Source organism: Lemur catta, chromosome 1 (assembly GCF_020740605.2).
Source record: "Lemur catta isolate mLemCat1 chromosome 1, mLemCat1.pri, whole genome shotgun sequence".
In the NCBI taxonomy this organism is placed as follows: Eukaryota; Metazoa; Chordata; class Mammalia; order Primates; family Lemuridae; genus Lemur; species Lemur catta.
Window position 1 is genome coordinate 199134066 of NC_059128.1, and position 18337 is coordinate 199152402.

At 42.6% G+C, this 18337-nt stretch overlaps 1 protein-coding gene across 6 annotated transcripts in view; it reads left to right on the top strand.

Moving 5' to 3' along the window:
• Positions 1–18337, top strand: part of FNDC3B (fibronectin type III domain containing 3B) — a 322862-nt gene that overhangs the window by 243294 nt on the left and 61231 nt on the right. For all 6 annotated transcript variants that reach the window (XM_045539669.1, XM_045539672.1, XM_045539671.1 and 3 more), the window contains 4 exons: positions 13527–13651; positions 14677–14851; positions 16467–16553; positions 18039–18177. In XM_045539669.1, coding sequence (XP_045395625.1) covers positions 13527–13651; positions 14677–14851; positions 16467–16553; positions 18039–18177 — 526 coding nt within the window. The remainder of the gene's footprint in view (positions 1–13526; positions 13652–14676; positions 14852–16466; positions 16554–18038; positions 18178–18337) is intronic.

Genomic DNA, 18337 nt, shown 5'->3' on the forward strand with positions numbered 1-18337 from the left:
TTCTGTCTTTTCCTTTCTCCCTTTGTAATTCTCTGCCTTCCTCTTTATTTTCTCTCCCACTTTGAAATTTCTGCTGGTGTCACCCTGTTGAGCTTTGGTGGAGATTCCAGAGTACTTGACTCTCATCTGCCACAGGTGTTTTGCCAACACAGGAATCCTCTTATATTTTTTGGCTTAATATTCACCTTCTGAGGAAACTCTTAGACCCCAAACTCTGTGAAGTGTTCCCTGGCCTTCAGGTGCAGTGAGCTCCCTGGCAGCTGAGGATAATTGAAAGAACACCAAAATTAGGAGATCTGTTCCAGGTGTATACTGGGCAGCTTGACCTCTGGTGCTCAGCTTGCCTATCTGTGAAATGGCAAACAGATTAGGCCATCAGCTCGTGTGCATTTACATATTTATGCTATCTCAAAACAGATCATTTAGGATTATCTCTTCTGATAAGAGAATATTTTGGAATCCTTTTAGCTGTTGTTTGGTCTGTTTATTAATTATTTCAGCATTTATGGAGTATACACCTCAGTGCCTTGACATTGTACAGTGTCCTATGAGGGATATATGAGATAAAAAGATAATACCCTTACCATGATAGCTGAAAAAGCTAATTGGATACTTATCCCCTTGCTGTGCTTTTAAACAGACACAAATAAAACAAACTTAGCCATATGCTTCTCAAATTTTTCTCTCCAGTAGCTTCTTTGCTTTATATTATACCTCTCTCCTTTCTATTCTCCCATAAAGATTAAAAAATGGTGCCATTGGGTTTCCTGGCAATGAGAATTCAAGCAATAAGCCTATTAATTTCTGTCCCCCTATCATTTCAGAAGTGAAGTTTCTGACAAAACAGTCTTGATAGTCTGTATTTCTAAATTTGGGGCTAAGCCAGGGATCAGTAGCCCTCTTTGGGGCAGCTCACTCAACTTGGTCTTTGTGACCCACATTCGTATGCTATCCAGGCTTGGCTTTGAGGAAGAAAAGCAAATGTATAAACAGAGGAGAACAGCATCTGGTCTGCAGGAAGTGTGAACACATGAAGCTCTGGCCATCTCTCTGAAACCTTCTGGTAGTTTCTAGAGCTAGGTGCACCTGGTACTGAGGACTATTTCCAGACTCTGCCCTAGTGGAGCTTGGTGGGCAAGAGATTGGGAAGGGTGTATTTTGCAGAATCACTCTCCTCCTTCCCCTTCCCTCCCAAGAGCCAGACCTCTTCTCTCCTCTCCAAGGACATCTGCCCCAGCCACACACCCATACGCCTCTCTGTCATCCAGGGGGCTGCAGAAACAGAGTACAGAAAGATTGAGAGGCAAATTACTGCCTGAGAGTGAAACAAATACTGCTCAGAGTCTCAAAGAAGGTTGTGTTCAGGAGTAGCACTCTTCCCTGTCTCTGTTCTGGCACCTGGCTTGAGAATAATGACTTTTGAGGTGAGGTTGCCCCATCCCATGTGTGCCACCACATCCGGCATTCATGTGGATGTATGGGTGGCCCCTGTGGCCCCTGTATTTTTATTACAATATAACTCTACTTAGAGTTTCAGGAAACTTTATTCTTTTGTTCCATTTGTAATCACCATTCCGATAAAATGATTAGTGTAAAATGTGAAAGTGTTGGTAACATAAGAGCACGGGGCATCAAGCCCAGTTTTCAAAGGATTCTGCTGGGATCAGGAATGCTGTGCTCAGTGGACCTTCTTGGGAAATTCCACATTGATCAATACCTAACTATATTCTGGCCTCCAAAACACCAGAGAAGGTGGGGCCCTAATGGGGGACAGAAAGCAGAAACATGTTGCAGTGCAGGGGGAATGTGATACACCGTCTCTCCCGAATTCATTGTCATTAACATCACATCACTGCTGCATAGAGTTCACCTGAAAATTACTCAAGAGTACTGTAAGAGGCCTGTTTGTCCTCCATTAATAACTAACTAGACAACTCCTTAATTTTTAAATCAATGTGGGAAGTAACTGACTATGATATGGTAATTAGCAACTAAAAATGGAACGTACAGGTGTCACTGGCTTTTCAGTTATGGCCATCAGTTTCAATTTTCACCTGAAACCGATCAGTTTTTATTTCTTGGAAAGGTGTGGCCTTTCTTAGTCAAGTTCCCTTGTTGTGGTGACTCAGATGAGTTTTAGTGTCTAGAGCCGTAGGTTTCGAAAACTGGCCCTGCATTTTGTAGCTCTTTAGGTACTGTTTCCTCCTTCAGTAGACTCCCCATTATGAGCAGAAAGGCAGAAGGTCATTTTCAGGGCTGTTGCTACTTGACCATTGGATAAGTCATTGTCACATTTTGATTTCCCAGCATTCGTGTCCCCACGTTTACATTTTAATCTACAGGTGATAGTCATTCTGAAGGCTACAGAGAGCAGGTCGGAATCTCCTAAAGATTTTTTTTTTTTTCTTTTCCTGCTGCATTTGTGGGTTACACCCAATGCTGACTTTAAAAAAAAAAGAAACTCTTTTATGAAATTAGTTTTAATTTAGCTCAGAACTGTGAATAGGAGAGAGCTTCTTAACTTTTTTTCACAGCAGCACAATGGTTACATGCTAGATTTCTCAAGGTCAAGGTTCTTTCCCCCAGTGGGAAGTTGGTGGAGGGGAAGGTGGTCGTAGCACTTGAGCTGCACCACTCCATGGGCCATCCTAAGCTCAGACCTTGACTGCCCTGTCTCCTCCCTGGGAACTCTCCTGCACTAAACTGACCCTGTGTTGCTTCTTTGCTTGGTGGCATATCAGTGTCCAGTAAAGGTGGGAGTTTTTCCCTAGAAGAAGCTATGGGGGAAAGATTGAGGATCTTGAGGCGTCTAGGGTAGGGAGGAGCTTTTAGGAAAAAAAATTAGGGACCTTTGGATTGAATTATTCATAAATGCCTGCCTAGTATGTTTTAAGTTTCCTAAATATTAAATAGATGGTGATTTGGCCTTTTCCTTGAAAACTTGAGTAAAGGGGTGAATTTCACAAACAGAAAAGGAGCTTTCTTTTCTGTTTTAGAGAAAATGAGTTCTGTAAATAAAGTATTTATGGAAACTTGTTGTAAGTTCTACTGTCAGGTATTGTTTTTATTTTTGCTATATAGAATACTAACTGGTGCTGTTGCAACTATGACAGCACATGGAGATCTTGCTGTGAATAAATGGCACGGATTCACAATGATATGGTGTTTATCTAGAGAGACTTGAATTAATAGTCTCTGCTTTGTCTTTGTCTTAGTCCATTTTGTGCTGCTATAAAGAGTACCTGAGCATGGATAATTTATAAAAAGAACAGAGATTCATTTCTTACAGTTCTGGAGGCTGGGAGAGCCAAGGTCGACAGCCTGCATCTGACAGAGGCCTTCTTGCTGCATCATGGCAGAAGGGCAAGCTAGCATGTGCCCAAGAGAGGGGAGGAGGCTAAACTCACCCTTTATCAGGAACTTATTCCTGTGACAATGGCGTTTATGCATTCATGAGGGCAGAGCCTCATGACCTAATCACCTCTTAAAGAAAAAAAAAAATCACCATCTCTCAACACTGTTGCATTGGGGATTAATTTTCTAACATGTAAACTTGAGAGAACATTTCAACCATAATAGTCTCTACTAATCGTGGTACCCCAAGCAAGTAGTTTAACCCCTGAGCCTCAGCCTTTCCACCTGAATGAAAAGTAATGTCAGTTATCTCCCAGGAACGTAAAGATTGAACAAGACAACGTGGATAGTAGCAGATTCAGTGTTATGATTATTCCATGTTTTTGGTGCAAGTTCGCCTATGCAGATGTTAAGATCTGGGTGGGAAAAGTCGACAATTAGAAGGCTTGTGTGAGAGGCGTATGACATTCATCTGTCGGGAACTTAAACAGGAGCCCTAAGGTTGTTAGTGTCTCGAATTTGAACTAAACAAAAACTTATGTCAGTGTTATATATGGATGTTAACGTGCTGTCAGCCCAGCTTCTGGATGTGACGTGTAGGGGACATATCGGAGAACCAGAAAAATAGCTCTGTGGGAATGTGACTCCTGGACTTCCCAAGAATCTTCCTCATGGTGACTCAGCTAGCCCAAAAGCAAGTTCACATCTGGTTTCCTGGTAACTGAGGAGCCAACACAGCTGTAAAACACAGTGGACTAAGAATGAAACAAATAACCACAGAAATCAAGGAGAAGTTGAGAGAGCAGAAAATGCCAATGGCAGATAGCGCCCGTAAGCCCTGGGACACCTTAGCAGGCCAGGCCCTGCAGTCCTGGGGCAGAAACCTCCTGAGGCAGGTAGCCGGCCCAGACTGTAGCTTTGTAGGCATCCATCTAGTTCAGGAGTAGTCACTTTAGCTCTAAAGTTAGGGACTGAGCTGGCCCCGTAGGAGACGCTTGGTAACTGATTTATCAATTAGAGTCCTATCTAGCTTATGTGTTGAATAGTTAATATTGATAATCTCTCAGAATGCTTCTTAGCACGAGCGAATTTGCACATCGCTTTTCTGGTTAGACAGCAACCACTCTTGGAATGGAAGCAAGGGGAACATTGGCAAGCAGAGTGACTTCCTGTGTCCTGCAGAATGGATGAGGAGAGAGAGCCTCCCTGAGAATCTGGTGACTCTCTCTCTCGGGGGTGCCATGCTCCCGTAGGTGAACAGCATGTTAGTTCTGTGAAGAACCCTGAAAAGGCAGCCTTCCATTCCCCATCCAGCACCACTGCCTGGCTGAAATGTAGTAGGAAGGTGCCCCGTGCCCAGGCTCATGCGCTTTTTGGTTATTCTTGGAAACTGCTCTTATGGGGATTGGAGAGCAGGGTCCTGGGTTCATTTGCCACTCTGTCCATCAGAGACCATCTTTCACACGAGTGCCTCAAATCAAATCCGTGACCTGGCAGAGTAGCAGAGTTTTTCCATATCACAGACTTTCGCTGCCACATCTGAGGGTGGTTTCAAAGAGCCAGGGAAATTGCTTACCCCATTATAGCTACTACTGAAGGAAACTAGGCCAAAAAGGATTTAATAACTCAGAGGTTCTTTAGGTACCAAGGCAGAGTTAAAAGGAGCCCCCTCTTTTGGGGGCCTCAGCCTGGCCTGACATCCACACACCCACGTCAGATTCTCTCCCTGCTTTTTACCATTTGTCATGTGTGCAGGATGGTGTTATGTGTTTGGGCAGAAGACTTGGTGGGATGCTTCTGGCTGAGGCTAAATTACAAATCCCATCTTGGTTCCTGGCACCTTATTTATCAACTTGTATTTGTTGTGCCTGCTGGTTGCCAGCTGGAAGAAAACCACCTTGGGCCTTGACTCGTTGGATGGACCAAGCCCATCCACCCCTTGGCTCATTTGTAAATTGTACTAGCAGCTTGTTCTAAAGTGACCCCCCTCTGTTGTCTTCCTCCCCCTTCACTGGGACAGTCTTAACACATTAATCATATCAAAGCACTTGATACCAGATGAACCTCAATATTTGGAGAAGTATATAAGAAAAGTCTGTTTGTTTTGTTTATTTCAATCAGAGGACCTGGTGATCATCCTTGGCTATTTCAGGCAGCCAGGCCTCTCCCACTAACAGAAAAACTAGTATGTCGAGGGACCACATGCATGTAGTGTTTATTTAGTAACTTGCAACCGCAAACCATCCACCCTCTTACCTTTGAAACGTCTTCTGTGCCAGGATGCTCAGTAAATTGAAAGAGGCATCCCTGAGGGGAGAGTAGGGTTTGTCACAAGGAACTTTTGAATCTGCCCAGATGTGAAGTGTCCCCACCTCCCTGTGAGGAGCCCCTTTGTGTATATGATTATGCTGAACACATACATGCTCTTTTATTTCTCAAGCCAACATTTGTCTTTGATGTTGCCTAGGGTCGGCCCGTGCTGGAACAACCTCTAAATATAGACGCACAAGCAGACTAAATCTTAGAGCCTGGCGGTAGTTCAGTTGGCCAATGCAATTTTATTTTTTTATTTTTTGATTTATCGTTGCCATTTCTGACAGGTTGAATTATGCTGTTACAGAGAGTGCCCAGCCCGGAATCACTCAGCTTATGTCTGGATCCAGCAGCCATGGGCCACAAGCACATGGCAACTGATAACCACATTCATATAACTTATTTAGCAGGCAGTTATCAAGCCTGGTAAGAGCAGCTCAGGAAGGCAGCAGGCGTGGCTGTGAAAGAACCTGTGAGAGAAGGGGGGCAATGGAAAGAGGCCACAGAGTAGAAAACATCAGGAAGAGTAAGTCACATGACCAAAGGGAGCCAGTTCACCAAGGATTCTAGCACCCTTCTGTTGGCCATTCTTACTCTTGTGTCAGAAATGAAGCTATTATAAAGAGGAACAGGAAGGATTGTTTCCAATCTATTAATTTGAAGGTAATTGAAAATATCAGCCAACTTCATCTATTGGTGCCAGTAGCGTTGGAATACCCACTGCCAGTGCCGTTAGTGCCAGGGCGGTTGGAAATGTTAGCTGGAGCCACACAGCCCCCGCAGTCTACAGAATTACTCCGGCAGGAGAACACTGTGGCCTGAATTAATTGGGATATTTGTGAGTTGCATGTATAGAATTGGCCATGGATGTGCTGTGTTCCTTAACAGGAAACCAGCCATTTAGAGTACTGAGGTCAGCCTCATGAAGGTATTAGGTTAGTAAAGAAGAAAAACTGACTTGAAAAAATTCTTTGCTTATTGTTTTCAGTCTTCCAGTTACATACTTTTACAGGTTAACACAAGCAACAAATGTTGTTTTTAAATGTATTTTTAACTTTAAAAATTAGTTGGATTTTATGAACCAAATCAAATATTTTTTCTATACTTAGCTACCAGTTTTCAGATAGGAAGACCATCTGTAAATTGGTTTCTCCACTGGAACTCTGCTCCATTGTGTGTTTATAAACAGACACCCAGAGAAAGATAGAAACCTGGTTACATGAGGAAGTCCTTTGAAATGTTATTTTGTTTGCTCACTTCTGTGGTTTTAGACTATGTCATACCTAAACTGTCCCCAAAAGACCATTGCATGTCTGTATTTAAAAATCTCCCCAGGGTTTTCTAAACTTGGCATAGCATTATTAAAAAATTTAATTTAGTCTTAAATGTAACTGTATAAGAGGAAGTAACTGCATAGCTCTTGATTGGCAATTTTGGTTGATCTTTATCATGTAGGAGTCTGGTTATATTTTTAGCTTCTACCAAAACAATTTTTAAAATTTATTCAGAGAGGCCCTTTGTTGGATAGCTTTGCGAGAAAAGGCATGTGCTACATGCATGTAGAACACAGGACCCGTTACACGTCAGACATTGTTATGTAAACTAGCATTTCACATTCCATTCCCTCACTTCCTGGCTCATTATTGTGTCGGAGGAATTTATAAAAGTTTGTGAAATTCAGAGGGGTAAAACTTCATACAGCAAATATATATGGCCATCAGATGAGTGTAATACTGCATAACAAATTACCCCCAAACTTGGTGGCTTCAAACAATCACTTTCTTTTGCTCATGGATTCTGGGTTAGGGATTTGGTGGGCACTGAGCGGTGGCTTGTTGAGTGCTCTACAATGGAGTTGTGATTATAATGGAGTTTCGACTGCGAGTGCTCACTGGCTGGGGCTGGAATCTTCTGGCAGTGTCTTCACTCAGCAGCCAGTGCTTGCCTTGGGTGGGACCTATCTGGGTGCTATCCACATGGCCTGTTCATAGGGCGGGTGACTGCCTCACAGCATGGTAGCCTTAGAGTAGTCAGAATTGCAGAGTGAGTGTCACAGGGAAAAGGCAGAAGCTTTGTCACCTTTTCAGACCCAGCCCTGGAAGTCACCCAGCTTCATTTCCACTCCATTCTTTTGGTTACAAGAGAGTCACAAGCCCACCCACATTCAAGGGAAAAAAACATAGACTGTATTCCTCAATGGATGAGGAATAAAAGAATTTTAGACTGTTTAAAATCACCACCTTGTGATATATGGCTTCTCTTGACTTCTTTCCATCCTGAGAAACCATTAACAAATATATTTTCCTTTATCTTTGCACATACTGTGTTTTAGAAACCACGTCCTAATACTGTTAGATGTAAGGTCATAGACTTTGAAAGCACAACATAACTCTTTTTCCTACCCCTTATTCCTTCTTGGTAGTCTGGAGAGAGAGAGAAGGAAGAAAAATGTGTACCCAGAAATGCAGTGATAGGACCTTATAGCCAGTGCTACTCAGCTAGCCAGTGGGATATGCCCTAATGGCGCTCAAATACCACTCTTCCCAGTTAGCAGATGGAAGAGATCACTCTGCATGCTCTCTTAGTGATAAGGACGAGGAACCTGGAAGATAAACGGTCTCCTGCCAGTTAATATCTCTGCCTCGGGAGTTTTACTTGAAAAGCAGGATCATGTGTCCTATTCCTTCAGATGACTCAGAGTAGTTGAGCAACACGCTTTACTTTCTTTTTTTTTTTTTTTTTCCTGGAAGACAGTACGTTGCTCTCCTGCCTGGACTGGAGTCCACTGGCATCATCATAGTTCCACTGCAGCCTCAAATTCCTGGGTGCAGGCTGTCCTCCTGCCTCAGCCTCCCAAGTAGCTAGGGCTACAGGCACACACCACCATGGCTGGCTAATTTTTTAATTTTTTATAGAGATGGGGTGTCACTATTTTGCCCAGGCTGATCTGGAACTCCTGGCCTCAAGCAATCCTCTCACCTTGGCTTTCCAAAACACGGGGAAGACAGGTGTGAGCCACTGCCTAATTTTTATTTTTTAACTATAGATTATAAAGAAATGGAAAAATATTCAAGTCAGTAGTAAAGGGACAGAAGAGAAAATAAGGAATATGTTCCTTAAAATATTTAAAAGCCTTTTATATTTATAATTTATCCCCAAATTTCATTTTAAAGAATACAACATTAGGCAAGGCCTTTTTCCCCCTTGGGGAAGAAAGAACTTTGTCCCTGAGGTCGTTATCACATCCTAAAAATGTTTCTAGGGTGGTCATTTGCTGCCATGTAGCCGCATAAGACTACATTTTCTATACTCCTCAAGCTTACTTCCCTCACCCCTTCCTTTCTGTGATTGAGCCCCGTCACAGTCTGGCACAAAGTTGGAGGTTATTCCCATTCTTCAGAATTTAGCAGGATCCTGTAGGGCCTAGAGCAACATCGGGCTCTCTTATTTTGAGGACTTGTAACCAAATGTGTGACCCTTGTAAAATGTGAGTAAGGATGAAGATGGAGCAAAGGGGAGGCAGATGCGGATGGAACGTGTAGTGTCCTAAGTGTTCTAAGGCTAGGACTCTCCCCCAGAGATGGAGACTCCTTTTAACATGTGAATCTAGAAATGAAAAGAGGTACTTGCGTGCCACAGTTCAGAAAAATGGAATGTCCAGCCTAGGCCAGGCGGACTCTGTGGTAAATAGAGCTTCCGTGACATTAGGGGACTGGGCTGCCAGAGACACGCAAGAGGGAATGGAGAGTGAGCCGACCCAGCGGTGTCTGGAATGTGGGTAACACGCAGTGTATTTTTGTTCAGTGATAAGAAAGAAGAGGAGGAGGCAGGCTGGGAGCTCAGGACTGGGGAGGGACTGATCTGATGTGTGCCGTGAACATGAGCCAGCTTGCTGGCAAGTCGAGCCCTTTCCTGGAGAGCAGTTTTGACCAGAAGTAGGTGGACAAGCACCCTGGGCCTAGTCAGAAAGCATTTCCCCAGGGGGAAGGATTGGTGCTCTCGGGCTAGGTCTGCGTGTAGAATGACAGTAGGTTAGCAAGAAGTGTGAATCTAGTTAAGTGAGAAGAGGAACACTCAGCTTGGAAAAGGAAACAACCCAGGTTTGTAATGCCTCACCCCACGCCAAACTGAGCACCTTGAAGTTTATCTGTACACAGTTGGTTCGTACTCTAAGATTTCTTTACATTCTAGTAAAGATTAACCTTGCCCTTGAATGAACTCAGTTCGAGCTGTAGAAACAAGCATTTGGACATGCCCGAGATTATAAAATGGAAACAAGCCAGTGAACCCTGAAAATCACCCTTTTCTGGCTCACAGATACTTGGCAGTAGAAAGTTAGGTCAGAGCACGGCTGGGTCTTGTATCAGTTCGTGTCAAATGAGGTCAGTAGCCAGTGGCTAAGTCTGCTCCAGAATGAGCAAGTTGTGTGGGCTTTGAGCCTCTTCTCACCAGTTTCTCTAATTGGGGTGAAGTTTCCTTTCCTTCGCCACCAAGAACAGGAACTGCAGGGCTTGTCTCAGAGAGGTATTGATCCTGATGGCTCACGTGCTGCACGCCTGACCCACAAGGCACAGAGAATTGGGGTGCCCCTGGGAGTCTGTCGCCATTTCTGCCCTGCAGACCAGCCAACTCCTAGGCCCTGACAGCCCCTTTGAGAGCGTGTGCTCTCCTCCCTGTGACTCACAAGTGGCCTAGCAGCAGTAGCTAACCAGGACTAGGCCTGGCCCATGGCTGTCCTTGCTGCCTGTGTTTAACCAGATTATCGATGACAGCTGGCCTGGAAAGTGTCAGCAAGTTACCCATTTCCATTAGGACCACGTTTTAGTAGGGAACTTTGCACAAGGCTCACTTTAAATTATTAAAAAGTAAGTTTCCTAAGTATAGCTAGCATATTTCAGTAATCCTGTCTAGTTTAAATTAGATTTTATTAAAAGAGGGAACATGCCATAGATTACATATAATCTCTCAAAATCACTTGGAGCTACACTACCTACAAAAGATGAAAGTTGTGATTTACCATCTGTAAAACTTCACTGACAGCAATGGTTTGGAAATATTTAATTTTTGATAAACAATGATAAACATCCACATTATTACTCCTGTCACTTTATGTGAATCTTTCAGTCTTCTAAAGCATTACCTTTTTTTTTCCCCCCTTTTTTCTCTATCCATTTCTGTCAGCAAGAAGAACTGGGCAATATTTTGTTTATAAATGCTATTTGCAACCTGAGATCCCACTTGGTTTACAAACAGATTCTCCAAATCTTCTGTCCCTTTGGACATGTGCTTACCATAGTGCTTAAGCCCCAGAGCCCTCCGGGAGCCTGGCAGTGGACAGACCGGCGTGATGTGCACGTGCAGGCACTGGATCCCTGGAGCCTGTGGCCTTCTCCGTGCTCGCATGTTAACCTCTCCGCTGCTGATCGCTGTTGTCCTACAGTGACTTTTCTGAACATTAATTCTTTTCTTTCCAGATATCCTTTTCATATTAAACTCCATGCCCGTGAATATATTCTTTTTTTCCGAAGCTTCTCCGATGTCTTAAATATTTTAACCTACTTTCCCTTGTTTTTGCATTATTCTCACTAACTTCTAAAAATTCACCAATAAGCCCTAATTTAACTGTGTGAAATATTTGTACTTTTACCCCTGTACACTCTACAGACATTGCTTCTAAAACTTGATCCCAAGGTTCTAAACACTCTGGATCTTTCTACATGGTCCCAGGTTCCGTGCACACAATATTACATCTTGGAAGGTGTTATGATGGAAAATGTGGCATGCTTTGTCCAGACAGGTTGGAGTTGACTTAGCAATTGCTCCTGATACTGCAGTAGAAAAAATTTTTTTAAATGTTAGCAATATAAGAAAATATCTCAGAGGTCACATAGTGCTGCTTCCCCAATTCTTTAGTTAGTCCAAATGCCATGGGCCTTTTAAAAGAACAGTCTGGTGCCCACCATGCATGCCCCCTGACTCTTTTCTCATTTAAGCCACAGTCAGTCTGGTTCCTACCATGTTAAAGCCAATCAGCCTCCTAAGGAACAGATTGACTTTTTATGTACTGGCTATAGTTCTAAGCACCAGAAATGGACGAAGGAGACCAAACAAGGAAATAGGAAAAATGAGGCATTGAAGGGCAGCCAGCATCCCATTTGGAAGGGAAGAGAGCTTCCGCCAGGGCGGGATGTGCCTTTCTCCTGCTGTTTACTCTGAGTTCAGAAATAGAGGAGGAAAGAAGGTAGATCACGCTGTAGCCAGAAATGGATACAAAACATACCAGCGCTCACATAGAGTGTAATCAGACCCTGGATATAATTATGCAAGTGTATGCATATGGATAAATCATCTTCCTTAGCCGTAACACTCAAGGTTAAAGTCAGCACGAGGGCATGATGTGCCAGCCACAGTGACTCGGCTCAAGTGGTAACTGAAAGTGGTGTTTTCTACCCTCCCAGTCTGCTTTCTTGCACCTGAATATGCTTTGAACCCTTGATAAAATGAACTTTGAATCTTAAAGACCATTAGAACTTCCGTTCCCTTCCACTGGAAAAGGTGCCACCTTGCTTGGGGCAAAGATGGAGTGGGGAAGAGGTTAGTTTGAGGACGAATGTGGTGTGGTTGTTTTTAATCTGCCCGCCCTAGTGACATTCAAGCTAGTTGTGTGTTTATTTTATTTTTTATTAAACTCCACCTGGAATGTGTTTTAGTGGTAAGTATTTGAAGGCCTGCTTAAAGAAGGAGATGCTTAAATTTGCTTAGGGGAAAAATGTGCTTGCTTTACTCTTTATAAAATAAATTCAGAACTTCAAACATATTCCTGAAGGCCGTGGGCCTGTCTGTCTGACTAGAATGCTAAAATCCATTGAACATTAGTATGTGGTTTTCTTTTGTGTGAACATAGATAAGATAATAAGATAACATGGGTTATGGGTAAGAAATGTTCTAGCAAACTGCTAATAGTATTACATGCCTCTGAGTATGGCATAAGGTAGGTTAGGTTTTTTCCTTCACCCATGGGTCTATTAAGAGACCCACTGGAGTGTTTTATTTTTACTTCAAGGAATTTAAATTATCATGTAAAGCTAGGAAGGCATTAAAAATATATTTCTAGCCTAATGAGAAACTTAGAGTGCTTGTAACATACACAGTGGTGAATTCAACCAGTGTTCCAAGTGCTTACCAGACATTCAGCTCTGCAAGCACTGACTGAGCACCCGGATTGTCTATAGCCCTGTTAGGAAGAAAGCATATTTGGACAAGATGAATCAAAGGCTTGTGACCAGTATTTAGGGATCACTGAAAAAATAGCTCACTGTCACTAGAGTGTGCTTGTGAGGGGTTTGGGGCCCACTGCATGGCAGGAGAGGGACAGCTAGAGAGGGCTCTGTGTGGCACGTTCAGTTGCCCAGACTGGCTCTCTGGCGCTCAGGGGTTACTGGGAAAGGCTGTGCAGTTTCAGCGCTAGCGACCCCTCTGCAGCTGCCATCAGACTCTTCATTGATTAGATTGGGCAGTTTGGACCAACCTGAGTGAGGAAGAGGATTTTTCAAATTGTCATCTTTAACTGGAGCATCGCCTTGTGCCTGAAAGGTCCTTTTTTATTTTATTAACCCAAAACCACTTTAGAAATACCACAAGTACAGTGAATTACCCATCTCAGTTACAGAATTTTCTGCAGTGCCTTATGTTAAAGATGAGATTTCATTGTAGAGTGTTCTATGCACAATATGGACACTTCTCTATAAGCTTTCCTTCTGTTGATTTTGTTTGTACAAACTAGACAATTAAAAAGTTACTCAAAGTGCTCCTTCATTTTCTTTTTAAATGTATGTACCTGTTATATTGTTTTCTTTTAGGGAAAAAGAAACAGTGGTTTCAGACAGTGCTTCTTTGGGAGCCAAAAGCACTGCAAGTTGTCAAAGCTTTGTCCGGCAATGGGGTACACGTTCAGGCTGGCTGCTCGGAACGACATTGGCACCAGGTATGGCATTTCCTTGTCCTTTTGCCCTTTACCTTTGGCTGATGATTCTGAGCCTTCAACGTTCCTAGAAGTCCTGAGGAAGGCTGCCTCCGCACTGAATCAACTTGAGGTTTTGAGAGAGGGAATCCTGATCGGAGGGGACAAGAGGCCTCTTGTGAGGTGATAAATGCCACTGCGGCCTCTTTGCAGTCTTGCAGCCCGCGTTGCGAACGCCGCACTAGGGATCTCTGAGAACCAAGATGAACGTAGCAGTACAGATTTTAAAAGGAATCCCCCTTGGGGCTTTATTTTTTGAGATCATGTGCCTTTTTTCTTTCATCACTTTAGCAAGCTCTTCATTCAGCTGCTTTTTTTCAATTATGTGTTTCCTGATACAAAGAAAAGGCTACTGGGCTGATCATTGTCGTTAAGCCCTGGGAAGATGCTCACAGAATTGGTGAAAACCTGGACTGTCTCAGAGGCTGCTGCATGGCTCCAGGCTGTAGGAGAAAAGCAAGAACAGGTGTACTGCCAGGCCTCAGTTGATTAAAGGAGGCTTTGAAAAGGCCATGTTTCAATTGCACTTTCCAGGCAACTCTTGATTAAGGGAAAAATCTTTTTATCACTGCTTGTTGAAAATCTTCTTAAAAGTTTGGCACCTCAGTGGTCCCCAACCTTCTTTCCAGCCTAAAGAATCTCTTTGTAACATCACAAAGTTTTGCAGACCTGCCTCCTCCACCCATGATAGCCATTATAGTTTTAGAGTTTACTGGTTGAAAAAATCATAGTGATAAAAGCTTCTGTGATTCATGAATTTTTAAATGAATTGGAAACATCCACAAACTTTTGAAAAACAGTATTGTATATATTTATAAAACATTTATCTTATCAACAGCCAAATTATTTGTGATGACATTGATTCTTACTGTGCCTGTCAGGCCCCAGACTCTCCAGCAGGCTGGGCAGTGTGTAAGCTTATGCCTCCTCTTTTAAAACAAAACCCTACACACTCCCAAATGTGTGCCTCACTGTTTCCTTCTCTGCAGTGGCTACAGCCAAGAGGTGGTGTGCTACACATTAGGGAACATCCCGCAGATGCCCTCTGCGCCAAGACTGGTGCGAGCTGGCATCACCTGGGTCACGTTACAGTGGAATAAGCCAGAAGGCTGTTCACCTGAGGAAGTTGTCACCTATACCTTGGAAATTCAGGAGGATGAAAATGTAAGTTTTGCAGATTTTATACCCTTGTGTTTTGCATAAGTCAGCATTATTATGGCTACAGGGCACCACAAAATTGGATTAGCTGCATAATTTCAAAACCAAGCTCTCGATTTCTACCGACAGCAGCCTGCTCTTTCCCATCTCAGTAACTGGCACCCCCATCCTTTCAGCTGGGGAAGCCAAATTCCTTGGACCCCTTATCTAGTCAGCCAGCAAATCCTTTTAAATCTTCCTTCAGAAATTATTCAGGAACCTAACCATTTTTCATTATCTCCACAGCTACTGCCTTTTTACAAGCCAACTTCATCTCATCCCTGAATTATTTCGGTGGCCTCTTACTATAATTTCTAACTTCACCCTATTTCTAACTTCACCCTTACTATGCTACAGTTTGTTCTCCACACAAAGCCTGAGCGATCCTGCAAAATACAAAAAGATCATGTCAGTGCTCTTTTTGGAACCCTTCCCACCTCAGTGGCTTCCCCTCCCTTTCAGAGTACAAGCCACAGCTTTTACAAGGCCCACAGGGTCCTGTGTGCTTGGTTCTCCATTATTGCCTGTTCCTTCCGCTGTAGTCCTGTCTCCCTCGTGTCTTCCCTGAACAGACCAGGTGTGCTCCGGCCTCGATGCCTTTGCAGCTCCTGTGCCCTCTGGCTAGAAGGCCCTTCCAGATATCTTTGACTCACTGCCCTCATTTCCCTCAGGTCTCTTCTCAAGTGTCATCTCTTTGGACAGCCCTTGCCTGACCACCCCATAGAACAGCATTGTCTAGTAGAACCTTCTGCAGTGATGGAAATGTTGTATAGTGTGTGCCGTCCAATCAGGTAGCACCTAGACACATGGCTGTTGAGCACTTGAAATTGGCTTATGGGCCTATGGAACTGAATTTTTAATTTTAATAAATTTGAACCCAAAGAGCCACAGGTCACTAGCTCCCCCACTGTATCCTCTTACCCAGCTTTAGTTTTTGTCATAGCACTGAATACCACTGGACATGCTTTATATTTATATGTAGGTTTTTTTTCTAACTGCATCTCCAACTGCCGTGTAAGCTTCGAGTAGGCAAGGCTTTGTGCGTCCTTAGAGCGCAGAGGAGCACTTGAAATAGTGGTATTTGGTGAGGAATGAATGACAGAGAATACTGTAGAATGTGAGTTATCTGCATTCAACTTTTAGTGGGATGTTTATCCTCTTACAGGATCGTGCCCTTTCCGAGCAGAGCTGTCCTTTCTCCCTTGGCCAGAAGAGGACACTGTGTGGTCAGGAACCCCAGCTGGTGTTTACTGCGTAGCACACTGCAGCTTGACAATGCAGACCTCATACAAGAGGCTTTTTTCATGACAGCGTTGTTAAATAAATTTTTGAAAAGTACTTTGTCACAGTAAAGTTGACCAGACCCAGGAGAAATTACAATGTGATAAAGACAAATTTTTATTTAAGGTTCAGTTGCTATCCACAGCACCATGGGCTTCTGATACTCTCTTTTGTGGCAGCTGCCAGACCTCTGGCTCACTGGTGAGGGTAGGAAGAGGCCATAGAAAAATCCTGTATACAAAGGTATTTAATGCTTAGATTTTATGAAACTGATGTTTCTTTTGTGGCTTTGCCTTTTCAGGATAACCTTTTCCACCCAAAATACACTGGAGAGGATTTAACCTGTACTGTGAAAAATCTCAAAAGAAGCACACAGTATAAATTCAGGGTGAGTCTGTCATTTTGTTACCTGAACTGCTTAAAAATGAAGCTGTTTTATGTTTTTTCATTTACCATTTCAAATGACTCTACAGGTTTAAAAAGTTTGAATTTCACAGCACTTTATATTTTTTTGTCAGTTTTTAAAATTTGTATTTATTTCAGTAGATGTAGGGGATACAAATGTTTTTTTTTTTTACATGGCTGAATTGTATAGTGGTGAAGTTAGGGCTTTTAGTGTACCCATCACTGGAATTGTAGGTAATTTTTCATCCCTCTTCTTCCCCATCCTCCCCCTTTCTGAGTCTCCAGTGTCCATTATACCGCTCGGTATGACCATGCCTACCCATCGTTTAGTTCCCACTTGTAAGTGAGAACATGCAGTATGTGATTTTCTGTTCTTGAGATACTTCACTTAGGATAATGGCCTCCAAGTTCCATCCAAGTATAGCACTTTCATATTTCTAAAGTAACATTTATAAAATGCACACCATACTTTAATTTTAAAATTCACTTTTGAGAAAGAAAACTGCTATAATGTGCTATAATAAATCACATTACAACATGGCCAAGTGCCCTCACCTGGGAAGACACAAACCAAATGCTGAGTGCACCTGTCACTCTGCTTTACTTCACACTTTTCTCTTCCATGTTTCTCCTTTTAATCAGATTTCTCTTTTGCTCTTCATTTTCCTTTGTTCTTCTGCCCATTTCTTTTTCCTCGGCTGTTTTTATTTTTCTCTTCCGTTATCCATCCTCTCCCCACTGAGGCTATCTTTGGTCTTTAACAACCACCATTAATGTGGACTTTGTGTTATAGGCAAAAAAGTGAATACAACTTTCTGATCATTAAGAGAAAAAAACAACATGCTGTATCCTGTGCTGCATCCCTATTTATTGAACTTGTGCTTATCATCATATTTTCTAATAATGACATTTATATTTTGGAGAGATATAGTTGTCTTCTGATTCCAACCTTCTCCAATTTGGGGGCCAAATGGTGTTATTTGGTACACAGTAGTCACTCAGTAAGTAGTTGTCAAATTATCAAACGGTGTGTGTGACTGAGGAAATTGACGTTAGCTGTGAGAACATAGCTGTACTGCTAGCATTTCTCCACAGGGTGGCATTGCCCTACTCCTAGTTTAGTGAGCTAAGTTTTATCTGCCTTTTCTCCCCTTATTTTCCTTCCACAAAACAATACGAACTAGGTAGTGACATACTGGTTTCATTTTGTCTTTTTGACAGGGTAAAAAAATGTTTTTAGCTAAAACCTACCTTCTAATTTTATTTTTAATTGTTAACAGTCAACTGTACAGAAAATGAGTGATCTAAAAAATAAATACTGTTAAATCAATACTTGAGTTTAGAGAGAGAAAAATGGGTGTTTGTCTGAGTTTATGGACGCCTTGATCTTGCTATGGTAAAAAGTCACCATCGATTTAGTAATACCTGATAACTAAAGCATGTTAATGTTTTCTCGGTTGTGTTATAGCTGACTGCTTCTAATATGGAAGGGAAAAGTTGTCCGAGTGAAGTTTTGGTTTGTACGACAAGTCCTGACAGGCCTGGACCTCCTGCCAGACCCCTCATTAAAGGACCAGTCACATCTCATGGCTTTAGTGTCAAATGGGGTATGTTTCGCTGCTGCTGACACTTTATTTTTGACAGAGTTTTAAAAATGAATTTCAGGAGTGACAAGCCAAAAAATAAATGGACGCTATTATTTGAAGGAGTTTTATGCATTTGGAATATACATATGAAAAACATCCTGAGAATTCTACAAATTGGAAT